Below are 18,146 nucleotides of genomic sequence, written 5' to 3'. Positions count from 1 at the left end.
CAACGGAGAGCAGGCTTTAGGACCCAGTTTTTCAGCCATAATAAGGTAAGCAGCAGCGCTGAGGGGAGATAAAAAACGAGAGGGAGAGGACAGGGGGGAGACCAGGAGGATAGAGGGACAGAGGAGGGGAAGAAGGGCTCTTTTGGAAAGTCAGAGAGGCAGAAGAAAGTTGCTCGTAGCAGCAACGAGGATTACATTGAAGACCTTCTCCTTCCTGTGCAGGAGAGGAGGAGCAGAGCATCGGGGATGTGCAGGAGAGGAGGAGCAGAGCATCGGGGATGTGCAGGAGAGGAGGAGAGTCTTTGACAAAGCACGCACGCACGCACGTTCGTGCCGCCGAGCTGCGCAGGTGGAACATCTTCATCCGAGCGGCTGAAGGAATGCTGACAACTTTGACTTCTACTCAACGCTTATTTGCAACTCCCACACAAACACCCTCTGTTCACATTTAGCCACGCACAGCTACGCGCGCGCGCGCACACGCTCGCATCTTCTGCGCACTCCCACGCTGAAAGAGAGCAAGTAGTAAGGCACGATCGGTGTCCGACAGCACGCTGTCCTGCGGACGGTTTCAGGTGGGACGCTTCATTTCTGGGCTTCTCCTCGGAGGTTTAATCTCGACAAGACAACGGAGCATCCAACGTGAAGGTGAGAAAACAAAGGCAAAGCTCGCAGTGTTTTCCATGTGATCGTTATTTAAGGACAGAAAATTAAATAAGAGGTTGAATGACGGCGTGCCTCAAGAATATAATAGAATAATATTTGTAAAACAGCATTTTCAACAATTATTTTGTCATTATTATTTATTCACATAAAACGTTTCTTGGCAATCATTTGTTCAGTTGGATTTTTCTACTACACGGTGTCATATCAGCCAGAGCACAATCAAAAAGCTTTTTTTTTTAGCAGTTTTCCCATGAAACACTTGAGGAGGAGAGGAGGCTGCTTCGGAGCGGGACCCCAGCGGCAGCAGAACAGCCCCCCTGTGTGCACAGCTCCGCTCCTTTGTTTACCTTTGTGTGGCTCTTTAGTGCTGTACTACAAGCCAAATGTGCAGAACCACAGCAGAGTCGTGCAGACGACCTGCATCTTTGTCCAGGTAGAAAATCTGGACGTGTGCAGGGGCCATGAAAGACAAAAGGCGCTCCGAGAGCTTTCAAAGGACGTTCAGTGTATTTCGCTTGCCAGCAGTCCTAATTAAGAGCAGGGCTTTTCTCTGTTGGGGGTGTGCTGTGGGGGAGGGGGGTACAAACACCAAGCCTTCTGTGGGTGATGATGAGGATGAGATCCTATACATCACTGCTCATGTGGAGATCTGCTCAAAGCTAATTACCTCATTCAGCTGCACATGCATCATAATGACATGCTTGTTTGGTTATTTTTGAGGGCATCACATTAAAATGTGTTCCCTAAAGGCTTAACTTGACCTTAATTTCAACTGCTATGTCCAGAAAGTTGAACCAAATCAAAGTCTTCAGTTTTTGCCAGCACAGACTCAACATAAAGGAAAGTGCAGGTCACGATGCTGCAGTACGACAGGTGTAAACTCAGTCTGGATAACATCTGTGCAGCCTCTGTACAGCGTCTTAGGCTGCGCTAATCATTGTGGCAGTTTGGCAACTCATGTCAACTCACGTCAGTGTTAGCAGTCGTGTTCACAGGCTTTATTTCTAACAAGGGACAACAGATTTCTTCAAACAACAACCGGCAAGTGTCAGCCGCAGTGTTCATCATTTGGTTTTAAGGGCCTCAGACACACCTACGCATGCATAATTCTTTATTCATTTCTCTTTAATTTCATTAAACCATTAAAGACATCAAAACTATGAGACAAAGCATTTGGAATTAAAAAAATAACAACAAAGCACTTCAAAGAAGCCACTTTTTGCTTTGATGAAGGCACCCTCTTGGTGTTCTCTCAGCCAGCCTAATGAGGTAATCACCTGGAAAGCTTTTCCAACTGTCCCATAGGAGCTCCCAGATATGTGAAGCTCTGCTGGCTGCTTCTCTTTCACTCTGCAGTCCAGCTCATCTCAAACCATCTCAGCTGGCTTTGGGCTGCGTGATTGTGGAGGCCAGGCCATCTGATGCAGCTCTCTTAAGTAGCCTCGAGAGTCCAGAGATGTGTTTTGGGTCATTGTTTAGTTAAAAAATACCATGCTTAGTTAGGCAGTCCTCATCCTATTACTCATTTTAATACAAAGCTTCTTAAGAATACACATTGGGAAAATTTAGTAACAAGTTCATTTTAACTCAAATAAATAGTTTATTGTATGAGTTTACCATCAGGGGTCTTTTTTAAATCTACTTTAAATCCCTTAATAAATCAGATAATTCCTTATTTAATATTTTCATATTTTACTAATTAAAGTACATTCAAATTCTATTCAAAATAGGCACAGATCAGATGTGATGGTATGTCACTGCTAAGTGGAAATTATGCTCTTTAAGTGTGCCTTCAAATCTGAATAATTTGCCAGAAGTGTCACCGGTAAACTTCCCCACATGTTTGCACATGTATCCATCCTCTGGAGTCTAAAACGTCCGTGCTTCGCAGTGGGAACCGTGCACACACACATGCAAACACCATGAAAACAGACCATGAAAGCTGGATTCCCAAACAGTTGATATTGAGATGTTTCTGCCACTTGAAGCATGTGAAGCATTCATGTGGACTCTGATCTGAGGTGCCGTTAACTGGTGATTTCTGAGGTCGGTAACTAATGCAGAGACGCGATTACCTCATGACGCTGGTTGAGAGAAGGCCGCGAGCGTGCACAGCTGTCGCAGTTTGGATGTCTTCTGTATTGTTCTGTGACAATCAATAATAGTTAGACTAAAGAAAAAGCTGTTTTAACACTGAGGGTATTCAGCAGTTATGATTATTTAAAATAATTAGGGTCGTGGATAAGCAATTGTCATGCATTTGAAGGAGGAGCGGACCTATGTGTGACTAGTGATGATCAGCTGATTTATTTAAACAGAGAATCAACAAGGAGCAAACTAAGAATCCACAGGAAAATAACCCAGAAGCAAGAAAAGGAGTAACACGAAACAATGATAAACGACTGAAAAGCCAGGTGTAAATGTGCTGAGGGAGTGATGAGGGACCTGAAGACAGGTGAGCGCTAATCAGTGATGAAAACCAGGTGTGATGCAAGTAAAACTCAATAGAATAAACATGGAGGAGACTAGAAAATAAAACAGGAAGGATCTAAAGACCGACAAGGAAACCAAAACATAGGAAAACCCTGAACAGGAAAAACGCATAAATCATGACAGCAAACATGCGTCTGTGTTTCTTCTCCCTTTTTTCTCTTTGTCTCTAAAGTTATAAAACGTTCAAAGTGAATCATCACTCCACCCCCTCTCCAGTACAACATGGTACCTTTAGACCAGCTCCTTGTATGATAACAGAAAAAAACCACAAAGCTGTCTTTCTGTCAGACCTTTAAATGTGACGGGGGGAAAAAAAAGATCTGATTTCTATGTTTTCTATTTCCAGTAAAGGGTTTAGATGATATGTTGAAACTGGAGATTCGTTTAAAATGTCTGATTGTCCGCCTGGAAAGCTTTGTCGAAACATTTAAGCGATGAAGTCCTGCAACAGGAATACAGAGAAGTGTGTGAAAATAAAGCCAGAGTTTCAGAAAAAAGGAATTTACTTGAAGAAAAGAGACGTCTCAAAAATTGTTCTTATGTGTTGACTGTATTTGGAACCTTTGCATGATAGCAGCCACATATAGTGAGGATGCATCTATACATGTTAACTGTCCCTGAGCCACAAGGGACACACATGTACACTGAAGCTGTAGCCTGTCCCTGCACACACCGTGCACGCCGTGCACACCGTGCACGCCGTGCACACCGTGTCCCTTGATGCTCGCAGACTCACATTACAGAACACTGACTACAACAGACCACACAATCTGCAGAGTGATGCTGGAGCCATGTGCAACATATTGCAGATGGGTAACTTCTCATTTCTTGGGCCTCATTGCACACGAGCACCAGCTGTGCAAGCAGTTTGTGTGTGTGTGTGTGTGTGTGTGTGTGTGTGTGTGTGTGTGTGTGTGTGTGTGTGTGTGTGTTTGAGAAAGAGATGGACCATGCAGTCGTAGTAGTGTGTGGGCATGGAGGGCTTCAGTGTGTTGGTTTGTGTGTGTGTGTTTGGGGTCAGAGCAGGGCATGCTGTGGACTGATTAATGAGCTCCTGCTGTCATACACACATTTTGCACTGGGGGGGGGGGTCACATAAAGCCAGCACCTGGCACGACTGCGTTCATTTGTTATCGTAGAGTAATTCATTGGAAATGATCCATCCTTTGCAGTCTAAAACTGACAGAAATATCCTTACTAGGAGGCACGGCAATGCTGGAATTATCCCATCCAGTTATCATCAAGCTGAGCAGAGGAACAGTTCTGAAATGGCAAATTAGCCTCTGCTTCATTTATCCTGCAGTGAGCACTCCACTGGATGGTGAATGCGTTTCCATAGGAACATGGCTGAGCTCTATGTTCCTGCCTGTTTTTTTTTTTTTTTTGCTTATCTTTTCTGTTCAGTTTCTTCTGCTCTCAGCAGCCACTCCATACAGATCAAGGCAGAGACAGACAGAGAGAAGGGTTTGGAAATTAAATCAATAGGGCTATTTAACCACCACTCTGGTTCTCAGACTGTTTCTTTGGCATATCTCAAAGCCTGCTCTGTTCTTCTCAGCCTGCCTTCTCTGTTCTTTAAGAGCTCTTTTTATTAGAGTGTACACATGCAATTTCCTGCAGCCACTGTTGCATTTCTTTTGTACGAGTGTGTTCACTGTATCTGCATCTCCTTGATCTGTATCAGCTGAAATATTACAGCCAGTACTTCCAGAATGATGCAGAGAGACAGAGAAAAGACTGCAGAGTTGCTGAAAATCCCTGTAAGAGTCAGCAGCAACATTTCGCTTTGGCTTCATGTTTCAGTTTCTTAAGAAGCGGATTTCTTTTTTTAATGTCACAAGTGGAAATGTCACCAAAAGAGACACACTTTGCACAGTGGCTTTGCCAAAAGTTTAGCAGGATTATGAAAAGGGAAAGGAGTCAGATTAAAGAAGGGTAGAAGTAATGCAAGATGTGTGGCAGAGCATGCATTTGACAAAACAGCGGCTTAAAAAGGAGAGAGGCAGCAACAGAGAAGAGGATCTCTTTTAAAAGTGTTGATGGTGATTTGCAGCGGCATCCTTGCAAGCTCCCCCTCCACCTGACTAGATGTTTATGAGCTTTGCAGAACCAGAAAAGGAGGCAGGCTTATAATACAGCTGACAGAAGTCTTTTTATGGTGGATGGGCAGAGGTGGAGGGAGTGAGGAAGGGAGGGGGTGTAATAAAGCTGAGTGCATCTCTCCTGGAATGAGGCTGCAGGGACAGGGAGGGGGTAGAAAAGAGAGGGAAGGCAGGGAAAGTGCTACAAATACTAGTGTATGAGTGGGCACAAATGCATGTGTGCCGCACGCACCACACATCCAGATGTGGGTTTGTGTTTGTGTGTCGAGAGGGCGGCAGTTTGCTCAGACCTCCTGTTGACGTTACTGTGCTGAACAATCACTCAGCTTGTTCAGAATAAGAGGTACTCGGCCTTCGTGAGGCAAGCAGCAGTCCTTAGCTCCACATCAGCCCCATAACACCCAATTATTCCATGCCTTTTCTTCAGTTTGGCGCGGCGAAGCGTGCAACGAGTCACTGAACTGATCTCGAGCCCGTGAAGCACTCTGCCATGCAGAATGAATACTTACTGATGAGATATTATGTGGTTTGTTGAATTGACACTTTATTATCCTCCTGTGACTGAAAAGACTTTTACATCTCTTCTAATTTGTCAGCTCACAGCAGCATTTCCCATCACACACAGTTGGTTTTACATGTTCTCAGCCTGGAATATGTCTTCACGGCCACATGTGAGTATACAAAACCTGGCAAAATTATTGGCACCACTCTTGGATGCAGCTGTTTTATTATGAAGAAGATAAATCACACAAAAGATGTTCAAGATTTCATTTCATTTAGATTTTTATACCATCCAGATAAGCCAAAAGTTAACCCTCACTAGCACCTAAAGAGAAGAAAACAGGGTTAAAGCGGGCTGAAGAGAAGCATGGTTGGATGAAAGTGATATTCAGAGATGAATTAACTATTTGCATCGGACAAAGAAATTATTCTGGAACTAGTTCGGTCCGAAGAAAAAGAAAGAAAGATGTCTGGCTGAGGAAAACAAGCACATTTCTACAATCATTGATGACATCAGATTGATGTCAGGTAAAGGACCAAAGGGGATGACAGTTAATTTACCTGTAAAGGCACAGGTGGACACTGAAAGCCACTTTTTTTTGGGTCATGAATCAATAGTTTTGTCATCACAATTGAGCGATTCCATATTTTTTTGAGTAACACCATCAATTCCAGCTATGTTCAGCTGTTAATGAAACAGTTTTGGGTTATATCTAACAAACTAAAACAGCTGAATGGGTCAGCAAAGCCAATTCTTTATTTTGCACTTTATAAGTCTCCATTAAAAAGGTTTCTGGCCAGCCAATGACATGAAAGTAGGTTTTATTGTTCTCATAGTTTGACATTTTACAGGAAATAATTGAAAATGTTGATGACTCCTCCTGAACCGGAGAGTATATTGTGGTTTTGCATCCAATGAAACATCTTCTTGATGTTTGAATTTGAATTAATATGAGGGAAATAGCATGTTTACATGAAACCTTTTCTCATAGTAAATAGGAAATAGACACAAAATGAAAATAGCTGTTTTCGTGCTAATGAACTGTGACCTTCATATTAATGTCGTTTGAACAGCAAAACTGAAAAGCCAGAACCTGAAACTCCAAAACAAGCACCTTTATGTGTACTTTATTCATTGTTAGATCTAGTTCTAAAACAGGAGTAACAAGTAGAGATGCTGCAACAAATCAGCCTAACAAGAAATATTTAACAAGCAGTCTGTCAGCGAATATGATGACATCATCTGATGCCAGCAGCTGATGTTTGTCTGCTGCATCGATTTGATCCCTGACAAGATTTATTTACATTTAATTTTGTTTGACAAAAAGATTGTTGAGCCCTGCAAGCACAGAAAAGTCATTGGTATGAAAAGTCTGTTTTTCTCCTGAATACAAACGATCTTTTCATGTGAAAGGAAGATTTATATGAAAGAATCTGAGCTCGTTCGAAGACATCAGTATCATCAGTCTGGGCCCAGAATGTCATAATCGGGGCATCCCTGATAGAAGGAACTAGGTCGGATGAGATATAAACTCTCCAGACCCTTTATGTTGCGTTATGCTGGGTTTACACCAAACGATTTCCACAGTCCCAGACTAAAAACTGAGTCTTTAGGAGTCTAACTGGAGTCTTTAGGAGTCTAACTGGAGTCTTTAGGAGTCTAACTGGAGTCTTTAGGAGTCTAACTGGAGTCTTTAGGAGTCTAACTGGAGTCTTTAGGAGTCTAACTGGAGTCTTTAGGGGTCTAACTGGAGTCTTTAGGAGTCTAACTGGAGTCTTTAGGAGTCTAACTGGAGTCTAACTGGAGTCTTTAGGAGTCTAACTGGAGTCTTTAGGAGTCTAACTGGAGTCTTTAGGGGTCTAACTGGAGTCTAACTGGAGTCTTTAGGAGTCTAACTGGAGTCTTTAGGAGTCTAACTGGAGTCTTTAGGAGTCTAACTGGAGTCTTTAGGAGTCTAACTGGAGTCTAACTGGAGTCTTTAGGAGTCTAACTGGAGTCTAACTGGAGTCTTTAGGAGTCTAACTGGAGTCTTTAGGGGTCTAACTGGAGTCTAACTGGAGTCTTTAGGAGTCTAACTGGAGTCTTTAGGAGTCTAACTGGAGTCTTTAGGGGTCTAACTGGAGTCTAACTGGAGTCTTTAGGAGTCTAACTGGAGTCTTTAGGAGTCTAACTGGAGTCTAACTGGAGTCTTTAGGAGTCTAACTGGAGTCTAACTGGAGTCTTTAGGAGTCTAACTGGAGTCTTTAGGAGTCTAACTGGAGTCTCGGCGCGCTCCCGTCATCTGGATCGTTAAGTTTAAGGTATTAATCTGCAGTCTTTCCCTAGTCTTGGGCTTGGGATCATATCAAATGTGTTTAATATTATCGCAGGTTGCAGAGAAGTAACACAATCAACAACCAATAGATGAGCTCTGACAGCATCGGAAACAGGAAAGCAGACAGTCAATAACAAACATGTCGGCGGATGTAGAAAAACGAGCGACAAGCAGGCGGAAATGGACTGTTTTTCATTACAAACCACTGCACAGACAAGAGCAGCTGCAGCTAAAAGCTGCTTCTCCTCCATTTTTGTAAAACTTCTGCTGAGCATGATGGGAAAAAATAAAAAAAATATAATTGTAGTCTTGTAAATAGTGACCCTACAAGATTCAGAGTCTTTGTAAAATCTTTAGTCTGAGGCTAGTCTGGGACTAAAAACTCTAAACTCTAGTCTTTAGATGTGAGCTGATAGTCTTTCAGAGTCTTTTCAAAGTCTTCTGGTGTGTGGGGAGCATTGGGAAGTATCAGGACTCCTCTGGCCTGTTTGATGCCTTCCCATCCAGATGGCTCGATCCTTCACTAAGAATCATGTTTCATGACACTTTCACTGTGATGTGTTGATTCATATGGTCATTTGCAAGCCGTTTTATTAAGATATCCATCAACTTTCCACTGCCTGAACAAGAGGAAAATGGTTAAATCTCCTCTGCTCCATCTTCATTTAAGCTGACAAAAGAACAAAAAGAGTCAGACAGACGAACTCTGATGAGCCTCAGCTGGTTAAATCTCGTTTTTGTCTGTACCGGGTCACTGATAACTTTCAGCTGAATTCATGATTTGTTTGTATTATTTTCACATGCTTCGGATGACTTTGAAGCATGTTTTCATCAGTTTTTAACATGTATTTTCTGTAACAACAGAATGTATTAAGATCACTTATTTAAGAAAACCCCGGCTCGTTTCCAGCCTCTTTCTGCCGATCAATAAGAACACATTTAGACTCATGAATATGATCTGACCTGCTGCATTGAAATGTTTGCAGTTACAGTTAATTAAAATGATCAGTGAGGAACTGGGATATGATCGAGATGTTCACTATGAGTCTGGAGGACTGGAAAACAATCGCCATCTTAGTGTGAACATCAGGCAATGTCTCAAGGAAGTTTTTAAATCTGTCATGAAGGTGCAGGTTGAGGGTATAGAGATCAAACACACTCACGCATATATCTGTTTTAACAAGAGACGCAGCCTCTGGCAGGTCCTTATTATTATCATTATTCATAGGAGGCCACTCAGATCACACTAATCTTCCACTGTGGTGTGAGCTTATTAACGAAACTGATCAAGGCTCATACTCTCACCGTGAGAATTTTCACTTGTGTGGTGAACACAGAGAAAATCAGATGATTAATAATAACATTGCAGGTTTCTTTCTGCACACTGTTAATGGAGGCATCGCAGTTAGTGCAACCACAGTCCTCCGAGCACCTCAGGAGCCCTGAGGACACTGTGTTCACGTTAAAGCCCTTTGATTTGCAGCACTTTGTGGGATGCGAGGTTAATGTCAGAGTTCAGGTTAACCCAAGTAATGAGGAGAAATAAGCTCAAATTGGAGCACAAAACCTGAGTTAAGCTGCGAAATCTAAATATTTTCTGTGACCTTGTTCTTCTCTTAACAGACATCGTTGTTGTCATCGGACAGAAACACGTCCAGCTCATCATCTCCAGTGGAAAGCTTTCAGTGTGGATGGGGTGCATTAAATTTACATGTCCTATTGGAGTGATGCCATACCGAGTGGCAAGTTCACAGCCATAAATCAAAGCCAGAGCACTTTGATTTCTTCATTATCGCTTCCTGCAGCACCAACAGAAGAACAGGCCTGTTGGCAGGCCTGCTGACCTGCACCATAGGATTCTATTTCTGGAGCCTCATTGCTTTTGCAGATTAAATGCCCTCAAATATGGCCCCAATCCGTTCATTGCACCAGTAGTTGGAATACTGCTGGAGGTTGTGTGATTTCAAGCTTCAAAACAGCCTGGCTGTGCGCCGGTCCAGTCATCTTCAGGGGCCCTGTCTTTTGAAAGTTTCAGTGCACTTTTTTAAACTGAGCAACAAACACTTTGGTTGCATATCACAGCAGCTTGGAGGTCCTTTTCATTTCTCTTATTAGAGTTATTTGTCAGCTAACAAGTCCTTGCCCACTTCCATCTGGAACAGCTGCAGGGAAAGACTGACGTATGTGCATAACTTCAAACTTTTTCAGGCTAATCACACAGAAAGCGCAGTGCCTACAGCTTTCAGAGACGTATCTGGGCCTGATCAAGCTCCTTTATCATCACATTTGATCGTTTCATGGCGTGTGAAAGTTAAAAAATATCCAACATTGACAACTTTATGAATGCTGGTGAGAAATGGCAGAAATGGGACAAACCCTGAACCATCAAGCTTTTAAAAACTTGCTGATGACATGTGAGGAAAACAGCATCTTGAGTTATTCAACGAAACTTCAGCACACATCTCGTGGTATACAGAAGCAGACCGCCAGCGGATATTTCACTCTGTCATAAATCTGGCATGTGTTGTTGTCCTCTGGCCCGAGCACTGTAATAAGAGTAAAATTAAAGAATAGGATTAAAGATGGATTATCACTGACACACTAAAGCCACCAAAGCAGCTGCCTTTGTATAAACCCATTGCAAAAACTCTTTAGGGAGACGCTCTGCCAACTGATTTGTAGATTACATTTAGCTGTTGATGTGGTGGCCTCTTGTGTGGACGGTATTAAAAGAGAGGGATGGATAACCTAGACGAGCTGGAGCACCCTCTTCTGGGAGAAACTACTAATAACAGCCGGGATTCTGGACCGGGGCTGGAACCTGCACCAGGACAGGCCCCCGGTGGGCTGCTCAAGGGCATCTTGGTTAAGTGTGAAGAGGACAGGGCCTACCCTCCGTTAGCTTGGAGGAACTATTGTGGACATCCTCCTGAGCTTCAGCAGCAGCAGCTGCTGGACCCTTGCTCCTTACCTCGCACACTGGAGTCATTTTACCCAGCGGCCCCCATCTGGGGCCACACAGACTCCTTGCTCAGCAAAGACTACCTGGAGACCACCTTTGTGGATATTCGGCCCGGCTCGACGCTGGAGAGGAAGCTGCTGGCCGAGACACAGGACTTCCACAGTGGGTCCTACAGCATGGATGATGAGGACGACCTGCTTCCTGACTCTGATGTAAGACTTTGCACTGCATTCAAATTCTAATTATTTGTTTGTATTCTTGATGATGTTTTTGAGTTTACTGGAAAAGTTTTTTATTCCAATGTTGCCCCCAGGGGTTAATGTCAACTTTGCATCAAACTAAAAGGTACCTCAAACTTCAAATTTCAGCAGAGCTGATGCAAAACAAGAGGTTGAGCTTAATCAGGCCACCGTAATTGACAAATCAGATTAGACGGGGCTTTTTTTGGAAGGAAGTCGGCCTCTTTAGGTTCTGTTTTTACAGGATAAACATAAATATGTGTGAGCAAGTCGCACTCTGCTGACTAAATGTCACATTATCATAAAGCTGATTTAGTTTTGCCTTTGAAACTGACGAAAATAGATATGTGCAAATGTTTTTTGTAACTATACCAAAATACTTTCAGTTTCTGACGGAAAAAAAACAAGGGAATTGCACATCCTCTTACAGATTCTGGAAGCCAAAGAGGAACCGAAAATAGATATACGGGCAATGTTTTTTTAAGATAGGTAGCACTTGAATGCTTACTGTCAAAAGGCTTGGTTATGTAAGGCTGCTTTTCTGCTGCAGAGTTATGGAGAGTGCCGGGTCGATTTCATATCAGCATCTTGAATGTTATGAGTCAGCATGAGAACGTATGTGCTCCAAATGTCACAAACGTCTGCTTGTTTCATTCGTTGGGAAAAAAGCCTCCCAGCAAGGTCAGATTAGAGTCCAGTTACCTGCTGTGAAGTAATCTGGAAGGCTTAAGGCTTTATTATTTCTTGTATTAAGAACAATGGAAAGTGGACACACCGGAAAAATCCACAGGAGTTGGTTGATACAAAGTTCGTTCACAGTTTGCTCGTCAAGGACAGAAGAAGAGAGAGCGTCTCGTTGTGAATGCTGGCAGTTGTGCAGTGATGCAGATGCTCTGGCCTGTGGGAATTAAACCTTCCAGTGACCTCAACAAGGCACAACACAGCATCTCCTGCTTCAAATATTTAGCTAAAAGACTCAATCTGGTACAAAAAAACCCCCATGAATTCCTTAACAATGAATTTCTACTGAGGAGGAAGTCTGTGAAGAATCTGTGGAAGCGGGATGATAACCTCAGGAGCATCCCGTCCTCAGCAACCGTACAAATGAGCAGGATATCTGGCTTTTGATTACATTGATTTCCCTGCTTCTTGTCACCGTGACAACCACTTTGTAGGACGGTCCAGAACCAGTGTTTGGTTTGAATCCACCAGAAGTAGTCAGATGAAGGTTGTACACTGCAGTGTGTCACGGGATTGTAGAGCAGCTTTGAATCCTACATTGTGACTAAAGAAGCATCTGAAGTTGCTCAAACCTCTCTCTTTTGAATGGTACCTCATGTCAGCGAATGTATTTTTTATAAGCTGCTGATAAGCGATCTGTTGTAAGTGGCTGTGGTGAACAGCAGGCAGTTAGAAGATGTTAAGCATGCCTCACTTCAGTGGCAAGCAGGTGAGTTTGTAGATGTGTTGCTGCTGCAGAGTTAGACAGTTTTGTGTAAAGTCTTAAAATTAAAATGAAAATTCACGTTATTTATCACCAAGGTGTAATTAAAAGGCACAGCAGCTCACATCAACAAACGGGACAAAGACACAAAGCCTAAAGAAAGAATATGAAAGAAAAAACTGACAAATAAGATGCTCTGCTTTCACAGCACCTGTCCTGCTGGTCCTAAATAACGTTAGATTTGTCGCCATTAGAGTGGTTGGAAAAGCCCTTAAATCTAATAATTGTAATGAAAGGAAGTGTGACTTATATTTTTGAGACTGACGATGAAAAACAACAGCTCTGCTGTCAACAGCAACAATGCTGGCGTTACCACAGCAGGTCTGATCTCGTAAAAGAAACCGTGTTTCGCTCAATCATTTCTTCACACAGCGTTTATTAGCTTTGTGATGAGGCCACAAAGGAAAAGCAGACAGAGATGTTAGCTTCATGGTGAGGGTCAGCGGCCTCATTCAACATGTTTCAGTCTGTCATTGAGTTTAAATGAACACTGTGGTGTGTTACCGTAATATTACCTGTTATTTTCCAACACATCAAGCCTAGATGGTTAATAAAAGTAAAGATGCACAAAAAAGTGTAAGAGATGTGTTTGTTTTGTACAGATTTTTTGGTCCAAATGCATGAAAACTGATGTAATCTAATACTGATGTAATAATGAATGACCTGCCTTTATATAGAAATAGTTTTGTTGCATTTCTTACCTTATTGAGTCAACTACTGCAAAGCTATGGCCACTCGTGCAGGTGTAGATTTTACATCGTAGTCAGCATGATGGATGTCATCTTTGAGTTATGTTCAAGAGCTTTTCCCCAGACTCTGGTGATGCAGTGAGACACGGCAGTTGCAGTTGAGATCTTTTTGCAGTAGAAGAGCCCTGAGAGGAAAAAATAAACATGATTAGTGGTTACATGTTGTGATATTCATGTAGACCAAGTTAATGTCGAGGAAAGACAGTCTTTGCGAGGTTTCTGGTGCTGAAACAGTCGCTGAAATGTAAGAAAATCGTAATAGAGAGCTTGTTCTTGCACAGAATGAAACAACCAGAGTAACAGCAGGGTCAAGGAAGTCAGATTGAATATGCAGCTGTTTCAAAAAGACATATGAGTCACGATTTGCCTGCGGTCAGCAGAGCCAGTGCACATTCAGACAAACCCCATTCAGTCACATTATCTTCCAGGCACCAGCAAGGTTTCCCAGTTGTTGAGGAAGACGTGAGCAGAACGTAACAAAAAAAGCAGATTTTTCATGCTTCCATAAACAGTGACTTAGCTTTGGAGCAGATTATCTTTGTATGCTTTTAAAATGAGTAAAATGGCCTGAAATGGCTAAGCTTTGGGTTTAAATGGTCAGTTCACTCAAATTACTAAAAAGAAAACATTTTCTAATTTATTCTTCTAGTGTAATCTGTTTATATACACGGTTCAGTTCTATTTTCATGGATGGAAAGACATTTTAATAAGGAGAACCAAATCACACAAACTTAACACCTCTGTAATCGGGCTGCAACAAAGCCGAATAAAAACCCATTTTTAGCATTTAGAAATGATTCCCGACTTTCTCTTAACGGCCCATAAAGCTCACATTTGCATCTGTAAGAAGGGGGATATCTCAAAGACTTCCAAATGAGGGCAAACCTGATCAAATCCACAGGAACAGACACAGTTTGAAGTGTTTCTCTGTAAAAATCAGTTCCCTAACGTCACCCTAAATGTTCTCTGTTCAAATCCCAGGACTCATCCATTGATGACTTAAGTGATACAGACAGTGAGAGCAACTTCCCGCTGATGATCCCTCAGGACTACTTGGGTCTGGCCTTTTTCTCCATGCTCTGCTGCTTCTGGCCCCTGGGCATCGCTGCCTTTTACCTTTCACAGAAGGTACACACAAACACACCCACAGTTCTGAGCTGACACAATGCATTTTGGTGCTGTTGTTCACAAGTGAGGGTGATTACTTTGCCTCTGCACTGCGTGTAGCCCAACAACAGGTCCAGTGTACAAATGCTGTGAAAGCATTATAGAATATAGCTGAGACAGGGAGGGCTCACACCTTTGCTTTCAAAGCAGCACAGCACTGAACAATCTACAGCAACACTTCATTTTCTGTAGCAGGCTGCTCTTTTTACAGACTCAAGCATGGTTTTTGTTCATTTTAATAAGCTATTTGAATGTTCACAACCTTCCCGGCCATATGTAGATTCCTTTGTTGGGGTTGTTCAGTCGGAGGTAAATTCATTATTGCTTTTCTTCCTTTTGAGGTGGAAGAAAAGGTCTTGAAAAACAATTGCTGGGTACTCTTGCTCATGTATGTATAGTATAAATCTGGTCAGATTATCGTTTTGCCGTTCTTTTTTTTCCCTCCTGTCACCTGTTTTCAGCTGCATGTCATCACCAATCACCCCCCCACAGTATATAGTCTCCTGGTTACCGTCAATCATTGCAAAATCCTCACTTCGCTTAAGTCCATGTTTCATGCCACGTTTTGTCAAGTCAGGTTTAGCCTCACAGTTAATCCTAGTCTTGTTAATTTAAATTCATAGTTCCATAGTCTTGTTTTGTTTGTTAACCATAATCTTAGTCTTTGTTCTCATAGTCTTGTTTATTTCTTTGTCTCGTTAGTTTTGCAGCAGTTTAGGTTTTTGATTATCCGGCTTTTTGTTCATGCCTTGTTTTGGAATAAACCTCAGTTACCTTTTTAGAAGTCTGCATCTGGGTCCTCCTCCTCCCTTCTCGCACCAGTACTGACAATTATAGTGACATCAAGTGGTCCAAATGTCTAATTGTGACCAACTCAAGCTATCGTGGCTGCAAAAACATTCAGATGTAACATTAAAGAGCAACCGACGAGCTCCGTGGCCATTCATCCTCCTTAAAAGCTCTTTACCGTTGCAACATGGCGGCATATCAAGGCAGAGGATTGCAAAAAGGCATTTTTGATGAAAACTCAAAAATTCTTGCTCATTTTTCTAAGCCCAGTCAGTATGTTTCCTGCTGTGAGGAATCTAAAAAAGCCACCACAGCGAAAAATAAATCAACTAAAAATCTGTGTTCACACAAACCTGCTGCAGATTTTAAACCAGAATAATCAGGTCTTAGTCCTTTGGCTGTCCAAAATCAGCACACTGGGTGCTTAGCTGCAGTAAGTACTGACAAATTATCAGAAACAGAAAGAAAAAGCGCTGCTCTACATCTGGAAATGTGTTAGCTTCCACGATGAGTCTCCTCCAGGACAAAGTTGAAGAAAAGCTAGTCATGACTCACTGTTACAGTAAGTGTGAAAAGGCTCCCGAACCCCTTTATCTCCTACTGAGGGCAGGAAAAAAAAATCCATTCACACGTTTGCGAAGCTACCTGCCATTGATTAGATCAATGGCTTTCATTAAGGTTTAATTAGAGTCATAATAAGAGACTTCATGGTGATGGATTTCCTATATGGTGGAACGCCACCCAAAACGGGTCAGAGTCAGAGGCAAGGACTAGTAGGAGGAAGCACAAGAGGAGGGCAAAGTGATGCATGAGTTACAAACGCTGAATGTGATTCAGAAATGGAACATAATATGGGCTTAGCGTGTGATTGGACTGAGTGAGAGGAAAGCATAAGCCAGGGAGGACAATGACGAATGATGACAAATGCCCCTCTCTCCTATTTTTTAAACCACTAATCCTTATCTTGCTGTCCTATGTTTTTCAGACCAACAAGGCATCGGCTCAGGGGGATTTTCAGGGTGCCAACGCAGCCTCTCGCCAGGCTCTGTGGCTCTCCGTGCTCTCTATCGTGTTTGGAATCATAACGTACATCTGTGCCATCGCTGCACTGATTTCCTACCTGTCTGGAAAACCACCGTAAGAGCAACTCTGTCCCAGAGATGCACACGAAAGACAGACCTCTCACACACAACACATGCCAGCATTTCACCTGCAACTGTAAAATAATCACAGTCTTTGTCGACTTGTCTGACGTCATATTTCAAGAAAACAAAGAACAGGAGAGCCAGATCATCGTCACTTCTGCTTGGATTAGGACATAATTCAGCTCAGAGGACGTTCCTCACATCGCAAAAGATGTCACTTCATGTAGAAGCTTCAGTGTGTTCATTGTCAGTTCTGTGTTGTATTTTTCATCACCTGTTAGGCATAAGTGAAGTTAAAAAGCAGCAAATGCAGACTTTTTTCCCTCAGAACTGTAGATATCTCGTCCCAAGCAGAGGGAGAAGTGGCACATGCAGGTGTTGTCTGCCTGGGATGGACTCTGCAGATTTACCAGAGGGTCACAATAAGGACGTGGCAGCAAATAAATCCTGATGGACTTCATGGACTGAGGCAGCACTGTCACTAAAAGGCTGAAAGGTGCTGAAACGTATGATGAGCCAGAAGCTAAGCTTCCAAATTCCTCGATAAGCTCATCAGGATTTCACAATCAGCAATCACTTACTGCAGAAAGGATTGTTCCCACTGTATTTATGGAGTCTTTAGAAAATCCTAATAAGAGTATCATTATATATTAATATAAGTTCAAATTAGGAGTTCAAGGGGTTTGAAAACAAAATGCAAGCTCAGAATATAGAAGTAAAGAAAGTGCTGCTAGGTTGTGATGACAGATAAACGGCTGCAGACCTGAGAGAAAAAGTGCCAAAAATATACATCAGACTTCGAGGACGATCGTTTTATGAGCTGTTCTGCAAATAGAAGCAAACAGTCTGTTACTAAACGCTTCAGGTTCAGCTTTCTACGCCAGAAAAAGAAGTCAGACGCATCAGGAAATGGCTTCTCGCAGGCAGACGTGGAAATAATGTCCAGATGAGCTACCTGTGCCCGATGATGCATGAGTCAGGGACATAAGTGAAGCCTGCATGGTGCGTTTGTGCAGCTCCAAATGTGAATCTCCTCCTTCATTTGGTCCTTAACTGCTGCAGTAACAGCTGAAAATGGGGTAAAAAAGACAACCTATGGCCATACTGGCATGAGCTTAAACGTGCCATTAATAAGAACATTAAGCTGAGGAACTCTGGTAGATATTAAAGCAAAGACTGTGAGGTGAAGGCCAACATTTTCTATTTAGCTGTAAAGTTTTATAGAGACAACAGCTGACCTGCAAATATCTCCAGTGCTACATTTTCTGCAGCCCCCAGTGTTGTATCAAGACTTAGCCGATGTCATCACCATACTGTGAGTGTTACGCATATCTGTGGTGTCTCAGTGTTTTAACCTCTTCAGCTGAACCAGCGGCACTGAATTACAGGTACAAGACATGTTCTGGGTCACCTCCTCGTGTTACATGTGAATATTAAAGTGAAACTCAACGAATCCCAATAAATTCACTTGTTCGTTTTGCACTTTCATCTTTCCTCTTTTCCTTTTCACGTGG

General features: G+C 42.5%; 1 protein-coding gene across 1 annotated transcript; it reads left to right on the top strand.

Annotated features, from left to right (window-relative positions):
- The first annotated feature begins 94 nt into the window (after positions 1-94).
- On the top strand, positions 95-18,114 carry tmem91 (transmembrane protein 91). Its single transcript, XM_072391668.1, has 4 exons — positions 95-648; positions 9,701-11,251; positions 14,513-14,659; positions 16,473-18,114. Exons 2-4 carry the CDS (start codon positions 10,817-10,819, stop codon positions 16,626-16,628), a joined length of 738 nt encoding a protein of 245 aa, XP_072247769.1. The 5' UTR covers positions 95-648; positions 9,701-10,816; the 3' UTR covers positions 16,629-18,114.
- Positions 18,115-18,146: the final 32 nt, after the last annotated feature.

The sequence above is a fragment of the Leuresthes tenuis genome, unplaced genomic scaffold (genome assembly GCF_036924035.1).
Source record: "Leuresthes tenuis unplaced genomic scaffold, fLeuTen1.0.hap1 SCAF_9, whole genome shotgun sequence".
Classification (NCBI taxonomy): Eukaryota; Metazoa; Chordata; class Actinopteri; order Atheriniformes; family Atherinopsidae; genus Leuresthes; species Leuresthes tenuis.
This window is presented reverse-complemented; position numbering and strand designations above follow the sequence as displayed.

Bases quoted from the DNA above. Each gene is read 5' to 3' on its own strand.
- tmem91 (XM_072391668.1), top strand. From the start codon at position 10,817: ATGGATAACCTAGACGAGCTGGAGCACCCTCTTCTGGGAGAAACTACT. The intron at 11,252-14,512 runs GTAAGACTTTGC...TTCAAATCCCAG, and splicing joins ACCTGCTTCCTGACTCTGAT to GACTCATCCATTGATGACTT. The intron at 14,660-16,472 runs GTACACACAAAC...TATGTTTTTCAG, and splicing joins CCTTTTACCTTTCACAGAAG to ACCAACAAGGCATCGGCTCA.